This window comes from Esox lucius, chromosome 2, assembly GCF_011004845.1.
Source record: "Esox lucius isolate fEsoLuc1 chromosome 2, fEsoLuc1.pri, whole genome shotgun sequence".
Taxonomy (NCBI): Eukaryota; Metazoa; Chordata; class Actinopteri; order Esociformes; family Esocidae; genus Esox; species Esox lucius.
The window spans coordinates 9,880,924-9,897,176 of NC_047570.1; the positions used below are offsets into that span (position 1 = coordinate 9,880,924).

At 39.9% G+C, this 16,253-nt stretch overlaps 1 protein-coding gene across 1 annotated transcript in view; it reads left to right on the forward strand.

Moving 5' to 3' along the window:
* The first annotated feature begins 503 nt into the window (after positions 1 to 503).
* Positions 504 to 16,253, forward strand: part of adamts18 (ADAM metallopeptidase with thrombospondin type 1 motif, 18) — a 53,704-nt gene continuing 37,954 nt past the window's right edge. The window contains exons 1-3 of the mRNA XM_013138844.4: positions 504 to 841; positions 958 to 1,033; positions 1,662 to 1,981. Coding sequence (XP_012994298.2) covers positions 740 to 841; positions 958 to 1,033; positions 1,662 to 1,981 — 498 coding nt within the window. The 5' untranslated portion in view covers positions 504 to 739. The remainder of the gene's footprint in view (positions 842 to 957; positions 1,034 to 1,661; positions 1,982 to 16,253) is intronic.

Consider the following 16,253-nt stretch of genomic DNA (forward strand, 5'->3'; position numbering starts at 1 on the left):
ATACACACAATAGCAAATGTATATACAATACCCAATTAAAATACAAAACGTAATAACATAAATTGTGTCTATGACTCTATTAGATGAAGAATAGTGAAAATAAAAGTTATGGTATACCTACCAGGTCTGACATTGAATTACTAATATAATTTCGATGTGATTTTTATTAATTGATGAAAGTGCTATGATAATACCTTATGATGACAACTAAATCAAAAATCTGTCTTTTCCATTGGAATGTGGGTTTGCTGTTGGATTATTTAAAGCGTTAATACATTAGGGAATCAAATTACTTTTAGTCTCTTCAAATGTCATTTATCAACGTAAATACAGTAGTACCCAGACTAAATTAACGTGGTGTGCCTGGGGATACAGTACTCATCACCCAGCCTAATGCTCTTTGCTGATTGGCCACCTCCCCTCGTCCGCCCCCCACTAGCCCCCACCACCCCCACCACCACCACCACCCCTCGGGTACTATTGCTGCTTTACCGTCTAGCACGAGCTGACTGTCATTGTTGTTCACTATCAGCAGTCCTCTCCGGCGATTTTGCTACCTGTTTCTGCAAAACGCACGAATGCGCTATACCTCTCCAGGCACAGCCAAATGGACCGGGCTGACTTGACTTGATTATATGTAAAAGGCACTTAAATCAATTAGCTATGTGTTACATTATGCGCTGCCGCAGGTTATTACTTTTGCGTTTTTTTAGGAGGTAGCAGAGTATTGCATGCCAACATGGATTGTCTTTTTCTTTTGATATGGACATTGCCAATCCCACTTGTCAGCTGCACATCAGTAAAGCTCCTGTCCAATCTGTGGTTCTGGAACACTTTGAAGGCAGGTGACAATTTTTTGTATAATCAGATGTACGTATTAATTGCAGAATGCAGGCTGCTACCGTAAACTGTTACCCTTATTGTATCATTAACTTGTTGTTACCTGTCGTGTTGCAGACGCTGCATATCTACTGCTCACATTCCATTTACTCTGTTTCCACTTTTGCCAGTGATACCAGTGGACTAAATCACGGTTAGTATTTTAGACTGAGCCGGTTGGTTAGACTACTTTACTCTAAAACTGCTTAGAAAATTGTTATAGCATTGCAAAAGTATGTCTTTTTATGCAAATGAAACAATAACATTCCTACTGTTCAGAATGAAAAAGTATCACTTGGAAAAGTTCGAAGTTAAAGCGCTCATTGGTGCCTTTTGCGCACACCTCATGACGCTACCCCATCTTCTTGGCTAGTAACTTTCTAGCCACGCGCGTTTTGCCGGTGTAGAAATTAATTTCCGTGCAGCACGGAATATGCCCTTATTTTAGGACTGGTTGACGGGAGCGAACCGAATTCATAGCATTCATTTATTAAACAGTGAAGGAGTGTATGGGACTATAATACTATCGACGTATTGTTAGTTTTTGATTTTTCTTTTTGGATTAATATTTAAATGGAGTAAAGTTCGTCTAAGGGTGGACATTTAAAATATAATTTCTATTACTTTTTGTTGAATAGAGGCCTACATAGACAGTATTATATGTAATACTCCACTATCATGCAATACTGGTATGAGTGATCATATTTGGTGCCAAAAGAACCAACACTGATGAACCGGGTGGATATGCACTTGGGTTTTGACCTTTTTCGGTTCTCCCTCAGATTACATGTTTGTGACTCCCATTGAAGTGGATGCTCATGGTGGGTATGTGTCGCACGACGTTCTTCGGCGAGGCCGGAATAAGAGGTCCCTGCTGTCCATGGGGGGCCCTGTACATTACAGACTGTCAGCCTTTGGGAGGGACATGCACCTGGAATTACAACCTTCCATGGTAGTTGCAGAGGGATTCACAGTTCAGGTGCTGGGGTCAAAGGGCATCACCACGGTGGCTCAGGAGCACGCCCATCAGGACTGCTTGTATCAGGGATTTATACGCAACCTCACAGCTTCCTCTGCAGCCATATCTACATGCTCTGGTCTGGTAAGTTTCCCCTTGTGTCATCAGTTGTTCTGGAAACAGAACCAATTTGTATGTCTTCTGTAATTTTTGATTGTCCATGACACGTTATGTCAAACACTTTTATAAGCAGTGTTAGCCAGGAAATAGAATGGTGTGTGTATGTGTTTAAGAGGAAGAAAGAAAGAGTTTGGGGAACTTAGGTTCTTTCTCACTGGCAGATACATAGTTCACATGTTCCACCCTGGACACTATGCCTCCATAAAACGTATTGCCTTCATTTTTGCTAATAGCCTCTACCTCCTTCCCTGCTCCGTGGGCTTTTGTCCCTTGTTTGCCCTGTTTTACCATCTCCCTTGTTCAGTGCAATTAAACTCAGGGTGAAGTTTCAGCCGCTTGGCTGGCAGTGCTAATCTTTGTATTCTCCCTTTCATTAGTGGTAGCTTCTCCACAATAAAACAGCAGTGACCCATTCTTTTAAAACTGTGCAAAGACACAAAGTGATTTGCAATTGCATTTGAATAGACTGGAAGGACTCTTTGATCCATTTTTTTCCCACTCCCCTTTTCCTTTTTCTTTTCCAAGGATGACCTGAGGGCCATCAGAAATTCACTTAGTCCATCGTTTCTTAAAATGTGCTTCTACTTTTAGATTTCAGATGGGAGGAGAGTAGAGCTGCATTCACTTGTATTTCACTAAAACTGAAGAGGAAATAAATATAGCAAAACATGCACAGGGGAGAAGGTCTGTCTGTTTGACTGAAAGAGTGCATAACGAGGAAGAGTTAACCCCACATGTCATCTCCCCTTCACGAGGAGCTTTGGATTAAGTACAAATCAGGACCAATTCATCCCCCTTGATCCTCAACAGCCTCTTGCCTTGAAACACAGAGGATAACTGGCGGTCTGTTTGGGTGAGAGCTAGGGGTTTTGTGCTGGAAGAATGTTAATTCAGAGTTTGGAGTGGCACTCTGAGGGAAGATGTTTTTTGTCTATGGACCTATGGAGGCCCTCTTTGTGGTAGTTTGGGTCTCCCTTGCTGGCAAACAGACAGACTGACTCATGGTCAGTCACAGAACCACTGGCCCCCACAGCCCTCCCATGCTGGTCTTTTTAACTACTGTTTGACAGCATCGTCCCCTCGCAGATGGAGGGGATTCTGTTGTTAAATCAAGAACAGGCAGACTGTATTAAGACCAGGGTCAGGAGATTTGCTCAGTAAATCCTGAATAATTTAACATGGTGTTTTTAATTACATTCGTCATGAGTACATTCTCCCTTTGTGTGTCGATAATATGTTCCCTTATTCTGCAGTTACAATAAAAGGATATGATAATTTTTTTTTTTGGTCTAGTAGTGTTAATGTCGGTTGAGTTCTTTGCCCCCATTCTCTTGTCCGGAGGTCACAATAGTTGACCTTAGTTATTTCCTTTGTCAGGGGCCTGCTGGTCTATTTTCCTCTGAAGTGCAAGTTCAGAGCTACTCTCCTATTCCTCTATGAATGCAGGGAGACATAAATTAGAGCTCTGCTGTCCTCCCCAGGTCACCGCTCCATACCCTTGGTGACAGAGACAGACCATCCCTAACTCACTAGGGCCTGTCCCCAAGAGCTGAACTAAACAGAACTGAAAGTGTTCCAGCCCACTACCAATAGGCTTGGATGCACTCTCCAAGACCTTCATTAACATGTAATTTATTATCTTATTCGATGGCGGGAGCATTGGTGTGTGGGCCAGCTATATTGTTTGGCTGTTGAGCCATTTGATTGCCCCTTCAGTGGATTCCGGCTCTCTGGCTAAGCGTGTCCAGTCATGACAAACTCGGCCATGACCTTTCCCAAGCCCCCTGTTCCACGTAGATTCATATCTTTTGAGCACATGCGGTTACAGACACACTTTTTAATGTGGGGGCAGAGAGGTGAGGGATTAAGACACACTGTACATACAAGTTGTATGACACGTTTGACAACTGTCACCGTTTCTTGTGGTAGCAAAGCAGGTCACTTTCTCTCAGGTAACCGTTTCTATTGAAGTTAGGTTGTTATATTTCTAAGGCTGAGAGGGCTAGGTGTGTTCCCTTCCCACAACTCCTGTAGTGAGTTGTAGACTGGCTCTAATTAGGGGGTGTTAATAGAGTCTGTTTGGATGTGTAGTAGGGGTCTTTTTAATGACCCCCAGGTACCAGGGGAGGAGTGTGAAAACATACCTCCCCTTTTCCTTTTCTTGAGTCCACATCTTGTTGCTTGCATTCACCTCAAAGGAAGCTTGTTTCTTTAGTGGCTAATTGCTGTCGTTGACATCCTAGCATGTGGAATAGCACTCAGGGACAGTTGTGATATCCATTCACAGTGATCTGAGGAAAGGAAATCTATCAGCAGACATGGCGGATTCTCTGTCTCAACAGGCTGTAGCTAATAAGATGTTCCACTGTGTGAAAAGCACACTCATTCTCTTCCCAGGGTATGTTTAAGCAATATGGCCTGAAGGGGCTTTAACAGCTAAGGGCTGTTGTTAGGCACAACACAATGCAGAGTGCCTGGATACTGCTCTTAGCCATGGTGTATTTGACATAAACCTCAAACCCTCAATGTGTTTTATTGCTATTATAAAAAAGTTATTAAAATGGTGAACTAGTTATTTTTGTTATACCTGTGGTAAATGCTCTGATATACCATGTCTTTCGGCCAGTCAGCATTCAGAATTCGAACAACCCAGTATAGAATATTGGTTGTTTTACCATATTTAATGATGTTATTTTGTCCAAGTTATAAAATTTAATTGAAGCTGTCTACAGTTGAACGTTAATGCAGTTTTGATATTCTCATTATTTAGTTCTGATAATGGAATTCTGTACACATCATGCATCAACAACTGTATTTCTGTTTGTACTTTGCATACAGTGTCCAGATTTTCTTGCTCTGTATTCAAATGCCACAAAGTGGTGGTCCAGCGGTGACAAAAGGGAAAACATGATAGTAATTTAACAACATGTTTCAGTAGTTAACTACTGTAGCTAGCAAACTAGGCAACATATGTACGCTCCTAAAAGGATTGCAAACAAGTGATCATGTACTGTTACTATTCTAGCCAAACAAAATGTTTGTATTCTTAATGAGCTTGCTTGCTAGCATTTAAGAGGCTAGGTTAGTCACATACAATTTACACGTTTTCTGGATACTTATGAAAAACTTCTGGTGTCTCCCATAAAATGCTCTTTAGGAAGTCAAATTGCATTGAGACACACAATGTCCCTTCTGAAGTCATCAACCATGTCTGAAACCAACCAGACCGGTTTTCTCAACGCAGTCTTTGCGTTCTGACAGCAGAGGTGACTTGTCAAGTGTAGACACAGCTTTAGGGGGCTTTCTCAAATAGCGTAACGTACATTTTGGTAGACACAACAGTAAATAATTTGGTCTCCCTAGCTGAAGAGTTTAATCTCCCCTGCTCAATGTAAACCAAGTTTACCATGCTGTCTTGTCAGTATCCCATGGGCTCCCTCTGCCTACAATGGGCTACATATGGATGTGAAGGCGTACAGGGATTAGGATAGAGCCCGACACATGATGAGAGATTCTCCGGTAGGGCTTTGGATATTTGTACCTGTCCAGTTTCATAAGAAAAATTGACAAATTGGAACATCCGTTGGTCCTTTTGTAGTTACAAAGCCCTCCTCTTTCCTGCCATTACTCACAGCCGGTTATGCCACCTACAGCTTGGGCCTGTTGTATTGTGAACGCTGCAGAGGGCGATTCCCTGGGGGTCTCCGTGGTGACAGTGATGTAGTGCCCACCGCTAGATGCCAGTAGGAGAGGGAGCCGGACCCTGGCCATTCTGCTCCTGTCACTAGCATTGTGCTCTGGTTTCTCACACAAGACGAATGGGGAGTGTTGCTGTGGTAGTCATTGCAGAAAGCAGAATCCATACGTATTCTTTGACAAATTTGTGTCAGCATTGTAGATGCAGCACCCCTATGTGTTAGATAATCTTCTATTTTCCATCAACTTGTCAGGTGAGGATAACATTTTGACCTACATGTACGCATATGACTGCTTTGGTGGCTTTTTTTTCTCTGGGCAAACATGGTTCCAGAAGAATGGTAATGAGAACAACACATATCCTACGATATGCGCTAGGATTGTCTTGTCCCTTGTCACCTCGTTACCTCACAATCTCAGTTGATAAAGGTTTGTAAAACATCAGTAGCCTTGGCATTTCCAGGCCCACCTCTGCTTTGTTTAGAGAACAAGGGATGCTCAGTGGCTGTCTGTGCTCTTTAAAGGCAATTAGTGACACCACACACTTTGTGGAATTCTCCAGGCTGAGTGAAACTAATCATTATTGGCCATTTTGAATGACAGACGTCTAGACATGCAGACCCCACATTCAGAAATGTTGTATTTTGGCCTGTATCATTTTGCCTTTACTGTTAGAAGCAGTAGTAAGGTGAATGGTGTAAGGATGCTGATATCTGTGTTCGTCGACACTGTGGTCACATGTAACACTGAGCTTGGGTGCAGATGTGTTTTAGAGCTTTATAATCACTGGCTTTAGGTTTCTCACAGGTCTCTCCCAACCTTTAACGGCATGTAAGCACTTAGTAATTTGGAATATAATATCATGGTTGGGAGCCTTAAAAACAGCTACAGTTTACACAAAGACAAGCTAATTAAAGAGTCAACGTAACCAAAAAAATGATTTTTTTTATGCTTAATATTTTAGTGAAACATTTCAACTCTGGTCTTTATTTTGACATGTTAATACAAAAGCGATCCATTTGGGTGTTGGTCAAATACAAAAATGTAGTTTACTCCTGATGGTTGAACTCATGCCATGGACATTCGTGGAGGTGGAGGCACCTTTCGAAGATGCTCCATTCTTATCTCAGGGAGGGGTTCTGTTTGAGGTCCTCTTCCTTCTACTAGATCTGCTGGGTGGTACCGCATCAAGGCTTAATTTTAAAGCAGGTGACTACATGTACACTTTACTTCATGTCTGCAATTTAAGTGCAGTATAACTGCATTACTTTGCAAATACTTCATCCAAAATAACAGTTATAGCACTTTTATTGATGTTTAAAAAAACAGAAATTCATTTTGTGAGGTGTTATACGTTGTTTTTCATTCCACAATGATACAGCTTTTTTAGGCAATATGTCAAAACTGGCATGACCCAATCCCAAGGTAGCCTACATGAAAATGACGCATTTCAGCGATTTTGAAGGCCCTTATATGCTGATGTCACATGAGGGAGGCTCATTATGAGCCAGGAAAATGGCAGACAGAATCCTATTTGGGATTCATTTACATTGACATTTTAGCGATTTAGCTGACACCCTTATCCAGAGTGACTTACAGTACTGTCTGCATACATTTCCAATCTGGTCCCTGTAAGAATCAAACCCACAACCTCTGGCATTGCAAGCTCTCTTGTATACCAACTGAGCTACATGAGCCAAGTTTACTCAACCCCACACTTGGGTGAAACAGTTCCAGAGAAATAACTTCACCAAAAATGTATAACTCAGCAAAATGTGAGTAACATTTCTTTACACCATATAGTGTTAAAGTACTACAAAAGTATATCAGTTTTGAATTAAAAGACTAACAGATGTTTATTAGCCTGTTGTCAGTATTGTACAGCAGTGGTCACCAACTAAGGGTACAAGGACCCCTGTGTCAAAAACCCAACTTCAGAATACCCATTAGACCCTACATAGATCAACTGGAAGTACTGCACATGAAGGGGTTCTTCAAGGGGTATTCCTGGCAGAGCCAAAGTCATTTGTAATTGATAAAGTTACTGAAAAATAGTTAGGAAAAATTGTAGTATAGAATATACACTGGTTCCAGACACACATCTACTTGGTACAATATTTAACATTTCTTATGGGCACAAAAGTTTCAGTGATTGGCAGGTGGCAATATATTCCTTTTTGCGCTAGTTTTCAGTGGAGATATTGAAAGAAATACAAAGATTCCTAAATAAAAGCAATGAACACAAAAAAAATTTTTTGGGGGGGGGGGTGGTCAATAATGGGGATGGTATTGGAACTTAAATGTCTGTTCTAGGGAGGGCTGTATAGTATTTTCTTTGTGTGTTGGGGCAGGGTAGAGTTTTCAGGGAGGGTTAAATTTGACAGGCAAATCTCAGGTTGTTTTTAAGAAAACCTCAATAATGTAGGTTTTAATTATTGGTCTACTTTTTTTGAAAGAAAAAGTTTATCACTGGTATAATGAGACAGTGACATAATGTAACTAAAACAAATCCAATATTCCATGTCTCTTTTTACCTATTTGTCATTTGCCTAAAAGAACAGCTAAACTTGCCCCAGGACCTCAACAAGGCATATGGCGAAAACACAGGAATTCTGTAGGTAGCTTATGTAGCTATTGTTCAATCTCTAACACAAAGTGTAGCTTTTCATACTGCACATGCCACCTTGCACCTTCAATTTGCCTGTATCGCACCTTTACCGTACATGTACTTGTCTAGCTTGGTAACCTCATTGCTGCTATATCTGCGTTTCAGTTGCACATTCTACTTTTCACCTCCTATTTGCCTCAACTGCACAGTTAAAATTGCCATATGTACTTGTATTTGCCTCATCGCACAACTATTCATTTCCCACTTGTTACATACATTAAACCTAATACTTTATCTGCATTTAGAATTGCCATTTGTACTGCATTTGCCTTCATTGCACGTCTATACATTCCACTTGTAACATACACTATACATAATACTTTTAAGTATTGCCCTCTTCTGCTGCATTCTGGTTAGATGCTAAATGCATTTTTTTGTACTGTACTAGTTAATGACAATAAAGTTGAATCTAATCTGCTGGCTGACAACATTGTATCATTTTCACAAATATCTGTCAGTAGTCAAAATCCTACAGCCATGTTTTTATCATATACGTGGTTGTGACAATTTCAGTTGGATGGACATGGAGTATGAAAACAATTGCTGCAAAAGTTACACAGTCTAACTACTTCATCGTGATGCAGGGATATAATAAAGCTTTTATAAAACTGTATGATCAGCTACACGCTGCAAACAAGCTTTTATTGCTTGTGCGCTCTGATGGGCAACTAGACCTTTACAGTTTAAACACAGTTGTGCTCAAACGTTTGCATACCCTTGGAGAATTGGTAATATATGTACCATTTGTAAAGAAAAAATGAGTGAGCGGGCAAAACAAATGGCTTTTATTTCTTATGGGCTTTTGATATCTTTTTATATCCTTTTCCATCTTTATATAGTTCCATTACCTAGTTACACAGGTCTTTTGACAGGTCTTTTCTGCTCCCCATAGCTCAGTATCTAGCCTGCTCAGTGCATCCATGTGAGAGATAACAAACCCATTGACTATTTATACACAGACACCAATTGCAATTTAAAAAGCCACATGTGTGGGAAATTCACCATTAATTGCCATTTCCACCTGTGTGTGTCATCTTGTGTGTCTGTAACAAGGCCAAACATTCAAGGGTATTTAAACTTTTGATCAGGGCCATTTGGGTGATTTCTGTTATCATTATGATTTAAAAAGGAGCCAAACAACTATGTGATAATAAATGGCTTCATATGATCACTATCCTTAAATAAAAGACAGTCATATTTTCTAAATCAATGCCAAAATTACCCAATTTCTGCCAAGGTATGCAAACTTATGAGCACAACTGTATGCAATAAGCATCAGTTCGCACATTTAATCATAGCTGTACGTAATAGATAGATAACTCATTTGCCTCCATTCCCTCCAGTAAGTTCAGGTAGAAATGCTATGCTATGTAGTACAAACATGCCTCTCTAACAAGCAGAACAGGAATCACGTCTGCTCTGTTCTTGGAACTTCCATCTGCAATATCTGAGAACGTTGTGCTACTGAAACACTTTCTTTTTCTGTACCATACAATGGAGCTGACAGAAGTTCTATTTAATATACATAGTTGGTTAGTATAAGTCTGTTTTAAACATAAAAAAAATATATAACTGCAATCATTGCATCCTATAGCCACAAGTTAGCTAACCGCATCTCTTTACTGGCAGTTTAAGCCCACTTTTCTTGTCCACTTCTCACAGAATTTGAATGCTTCCTCAACTGCTGTATTCAAATCTTTCCACAGGTTTTCAATAGGATTTAGATCTGGACACATTGCTGGCCACTTCTAAACATTCTAGGCGTTTGTTTTGAACCATTCATGGGTGCTTTTTGAAGTGTATTTGTGGAACTGTCCTCTTTGAAGTCCCATAACCTTTGACCGGAACTCAGCCAAGAACACGTTCAAGGCACATAGTGCCAGAGGCAACAAAGTAACCAGAAAACATTACTAAACATCTTCAATGTTTGACTGTAGGGAATGTGTTGATTTCTTTGAAGGCTGTAAACAAAGAGCTGGTGTGCTTTACCAAAATGCTCTAATTTGGTCTCATCTGTCCACTAGAGAATGTCCCAGAATGACTGCGGCATGTTCAGGTGTGTTTTGGCAAATTTCAGTCAGAATTTCTTAAGTTTCTCTCAGCAGGGGGTCTCCTACACACTTTCACTGAATTGACAATAGGTGGTGCTAGTTAAAACTATCTAACCTCCTGTCTGAAGGTCTGCTTGAATCTGCGGGGCAGTTGATGGAGGTGCTTTCTCCATTTGAACAATCCAACACTACGATTTTCCATCAAGTTATCTGTTGTGGCCTTATCCAGGGAGGTTGGCTATGGTGGCATAAGATTTAATAAATTATTCATTGTTTTTGTTTGTTTTGTTCAACAACAGACCAAATAAATACATATATCAAAAGATTTGTGAATTTCTATAGTTTAAAAATAAAAAATAAAAATGTCAACATTTGAATGATGTCAATCAGAAGTGATGTGATTAGAATGAACAAATAGAAGATGAAGAGGGGTTCCTCCAGATGCGCAAACACACAACTGCTGGAATGCCCTAAATGACGGGCTACAGTCTAACCTCTCTTAGCTATAGGGCACCTTATAAAAGGTCAGCTTATACTACTATGTTAGCTTGGCAGAAGAACACAGTACTGACTGACGCATTTGGGCGTAAGACATATTCAAATCATCTGATGAAAAATGTAGGAAATGCCATTGTTTGTGTTTTGTCAAATCTTATTTGTGCACTTGAGGTATTCATGCACTCGAGTCCGGATAGACAGTTTGCTCGCTAGCTGCATTCAGTGTCTGTTCACCTAACTTAAGATAGTTAACTACTCTTGCCACTTTCCCTTCCTCTATCCATTATGTTTGGTGTTACTGGTTAACTTTAGAGGCCAGATTATTTTACTTAACTTGTTCTGGTAGAAATGGCAATCAGCACTAATCTGAGCAGTGAAGTTGAATTGCTACCCCTTCTCTTTGCTTGCTCCAGGTTGAAGGACATTCAACCCTGCAGATGTAGCCTATTTGAATTAAATACATTTTAGCAATGTAGTAAGGAATCACCTTCCCTAGAACAATAATTGGCTATACCTGGAGGGTTTTTTGATCACTTTAATATTTGAGAATATGACTTTAGAAAAAGTCAGTTGGCAATGAACTCTCTGCCAGTAATAACCCATGTTGGAGACATGCCATGACATGTTTGCCATTCGGTACAGAAAACTATACTGCATACAGGAAGGCTTGTTCTGTATACCAGAGACATAAGAATATATTTTGGCTGCTGACATAAATGCGAAGCAGAAAACATGCAGGTGTAACACTCAATTTAAACATACACAATGGCCCCATTGAAATTGTCAAGTTCCTTTAAAATCGCTTCTCCAAAAGTGACTTTACCTATTTTAAAAGAGACCTCACCCTGTCTCTGACATATCTCCATCAATCACGATCAAAATGAGGTTCACGTGTGCAGAAGGTTGTTTGGGGAGGATGATGCACTGCTCTGTCTGTTTCAATAGGATCAAATTGGTTGTCACTCATGAATCTTCTAAACCAATGATAGGTTTACAAGGTGGGACTTTGCAGCTAAAAGTAGATTTCAGAATGGATGATTATGTCTCCGGAGTGGCTCTTTAATTTGGTATCTAGCGTTTTGAAAATCTATAGCTGATTAGCCTGTGTGCCTTTGTGCAGTAAATGTCTACACATGTGCTTGTTTTCACATTTGCAAATGCCATTGCATGTACAGGCCTAGCAAGGTTTGGAAAAATACTTTTTTGGGGGATTGCAGGACAAAGCTTTTGACAGCCCCTGGCGTGGTGAACTGGTGATATGCTATGCACCATAGCATTTCACCAGTTCACCACACCAGCATAGCATATCACCAGTTCACCACGCCAGGGGCTGTCTAAAGTAGTGTTGTCCATATGAGGCTTCATTACAGTTCTTTTAGCAGCAAGATATTATGCTAGCAGTGCCAACTCAGATTTTCTTTTTGTAAATAAAAATAGAAAATATACAAGGCAATATAGTTATGAATCTAGTCTGTACATTTTATGTTTAATGTCCATTCCAATTTTGTTCTTGTCTGTTCTTTTTTACTGACTAGATTGTTAGCTATATTGCCTTATAACTTTCAATAATGGCTTTCATTGTGATAATGCATTTTAGTTACATTACGATGAAAAAGCCTAGACCTTGTAATCCAGTTTGATATTATCATATATATATACGGTAAGTGATATATTGAAAGGTGTATATATATATACACCTTTCAATATCACTTACCGGTAACGTCAAAATCATGTTATCTTAACTCATGTTAACTTCCATGGGCTTTATAGTTGTATTCATTACAAAGCACGTTTAATTATTAGAATATGGAAAATACGTTAACAGCCCTAATCCAACCAAGTTTACTAGTATATCTAGCCTAATGAAATATTTGATTTAGGGGAAACACTGCGATTACCATGATTCTGTAAAAAATGCTTAATCAGTATATTCTTTTACGTTGTAGCCTCTTTCCTAGCATGCTAGCCTACAGGCCATAGCGTAGGCTAGAACACACCCATTCACTTGAATGTCTATGTGTGTTCAAACTTTTGACTGGTACAGTATGTCTACAATGTTGCAGCAACAGATTAAGCAAGATGTGGACCTCAAACCACTGGATTATAATGATGGTCTATCAGGGCTCAACCTAAAAAATTTTTTCACTGGGCCAGTGGGTCAATGGGGCCCATTGGGGCCAGTGGGTTTCAAACGTACTGGCCCCAAAAAGCATTTTTACTGTTCCTGCTTTCAGAAGTTGTAAATTATCAGTGTTACAAGATATAACCAAGTACTTTTGTTATTTAACATGATTAATCCTTTATGGATATATATATATATATATATATATATATATATATATATATATATATATATGCAGTTAAAAACATTCTATATATATATTCTTTCATCACATTTCTAATTATAAAAATGTATAAAAAGATAGCAATCAACAAAACATTTGACTTTTAAACTAAACACTAACTCATTAATCTCCAGGTAAACAAGGCGAACGGCTGTGCCGTCTTAGTTACTAGGTATGCGGTTGTTAAAAGTCGTGGAATCACCCAATCTGCATTTAAATTCCTGACCAGAACAGTCAGGGGCCCTGAAGACCTGCATGGCTGTCATGTTGACCAGGTGCTTTTTGCTATGGCCATGGCTGGTCAGGGATTGATTGTGAACGTTGGCCTTTGTAAAAAGATCCACATTTGTCCGCACTAGCCGAGAACTGGGCATTTGAGTTCCATTGATGTCGAAACAGGTACATTATTTGTTGCACATGGTGGCTTTCGTTTGAGCTCATTGTTATCCTTCGCTGCTGCCTCCAACTGAATGACTCGTGCAAGTTTTTCAATGTTTTATTGAAAGACAATACCAGACAGCCACACGTCACATCACTGCTCTAGACTTGACTGGCCAACAGCACGCGACAGGAGCTATTTGTGTGTGATCTAGATTATGAAAACATTTAATTTATAATACGATTTTTCAATCTCAATATTTTTTGCAGTGGCCCGATCAAGACAGCTAGTTCTTAGTCCCAACTTGACTCCTTACTGGCCCGGGGCCATCAGGCCTTCGTTATTGTCAGGCCCTGTCTGCGGAGAAGATTGATTGTTATTGCTTTAAAATATTACTTCATTAGCCACCCAGGGATGGACAGTTTTCATTACTTAATGTTGTCAGATATTTCCATTTTAGGATTATTATTAACTGAATTGAAATTACTGTCAGTTGTCCGTGTCAACACTTTAGCTTCAATGTAAACAAACATCTTGCGCTCGATGGAAGGCAAATACATTATCATATGAAGCTGCTTTTTAAATCCTGCCTCAAATGGCAGTTACCAGAGTACTGGCAGAGGTATACTGAATTTGTATTTTTTAGGCGTTTATTGGAGAGGAAAGATAGACAAGGATTTTTGCTAAAAGAGCCATGGCCTTGATTCAAACCCATCCTGCACATGAGGCTTAGAAAACTGGACCAGCATAAGCCTGCACATTTTTTATCCATCCCCAAAAGTTATATTTATGAAGAATTTCCCTCATCCCAGAACTTTTTACCTGAATATATTTTTTTAAGGGAATGGTCAAAGGCTGAAATTAGGTTAGCAATTTACTCTTTAAGCGACAAATCCCTTGCAACAAACCTTATATTGTATCCCATACTTGCACTGAAGACAGGCATGGTGGAAATGTGTGAAGTTACAGGATGACAGGCTACATGAAAGCCCAAGCATAGTCGTGTTGTAATAGCTTCCATAGGAGACCATTGGTGTATTAGCTAATTCCCAACATGTAGACTTTTGGGTTTGGAAAACTATTGACTCAGAGTAACCATGTCCTGTGAACAGAGAGTTGTGGTGAGAGGAGTCATGTCTGCAATACTGAGGATTAGACTGGTGTTTAGCAGAGGACATCTCTCTTTAATCTTTCTAACTCTTACAGTGAAGGAGTAAGAGTTACAAAGATTAAGGACAGTTAAGGAGATAACTGGGGTCTACCACATCAATATGTCTGCTTTCTCTGAAGTCTGAGGGCCATTTACTGCCTACGAAATAACAGACTTCTGAAGGACTTTTCAAAAATTCATCATGAATAACGTGCATTTAATATAATGTCACTATAAATAGCTAGTATTGTATGTAATACCTTCAGTACCAGAACTAATGTAGTACATTAAGCTCTGATATTACTGATATTTATTTACATTGCATGGTGTCATTCCAGGGTTCTTCTTTTCATCTTGTAGTTCTGCTATTCTTCTCAGGGCTCTCACAGCCATAGAGTTCAGGCAGAAACAGAAGAGAGACACACCACTTCCCGACAGATGGAGTCAATTTCCTCCCATTATCAAGCATAGGCACCTCCATCTGCTAACTGCTGGGAGATGCTGTTAGATATTTTACAGTGAAGTTTGGTATGTCTCTGAGACAAATGGAATACATGTGTGATAATTGAATTTGATGTGCTGTTGTAGATTGGCAGACAATGGGAAGCACCACCTAGCTTACAGTGGAGTTCCTCCATTGATTTGGTTAACATAACTCGCTGGTCAAACTATCCTTTTTTTCGGGGGTGGGGGAGGGGTGCTGACATACAGTAGTTACACAGCTGAATCTCAGTCCCCCTTCCCTTCACAACATGGCACTCCATATCGCCCATTCATGCATGCCTCTGCCATATGCACAAGTTTCCCAAAGTGGTTTCATTTGTGAAGTCCCAAATAAAAGGTTTGTAGATCACCACATTTGATCTATGTTTAACAGTTTAATAACATTTGAAAGTGGAACATGTATTGCATCCAAGCTATCAGAGTTACCTGAAGTATTCTCTCCTAACTGGTGTCTGGGCAAAACCTTTGGAGTTTCATCAGCAACACGTGGCAAACAGGGCCTTTGAGTTGGGTTGGTAGGGGCAAGAGGGTGGTTCTGGAGTCACCATTTGTTAGAACCTGGAGGATTTTCTTTGGCTCCTCTATCGTTGTTTCTCTCAGTTTCTCTCTGTGTCAGTAATTCCGTAAGGCTTTTTTTTTCAGGGCAGCTTTACAAAACATATGCAAATGTTATAAATGGTTTCCTCTGGGATGAAGTGCTACTCCCACTGAAAAATAAAATACAAATCTAGAAAATATGTATCACTATCGATATAACACATGGCAGAGATTCATACAGATAGCATCCATGCATTCATTGCTTGACAGTTTGTTGGGTAAGCTAGCGTGGTCCCTAAGCTTGACAATTTCATGGGCTGGACCGGTTACCAGACCAACCCGAGCTGCCAGATCTCTTACAGTGCTGTGGAAAATTGTAAGGGAATTACAGTGACAGTTACACTCTCA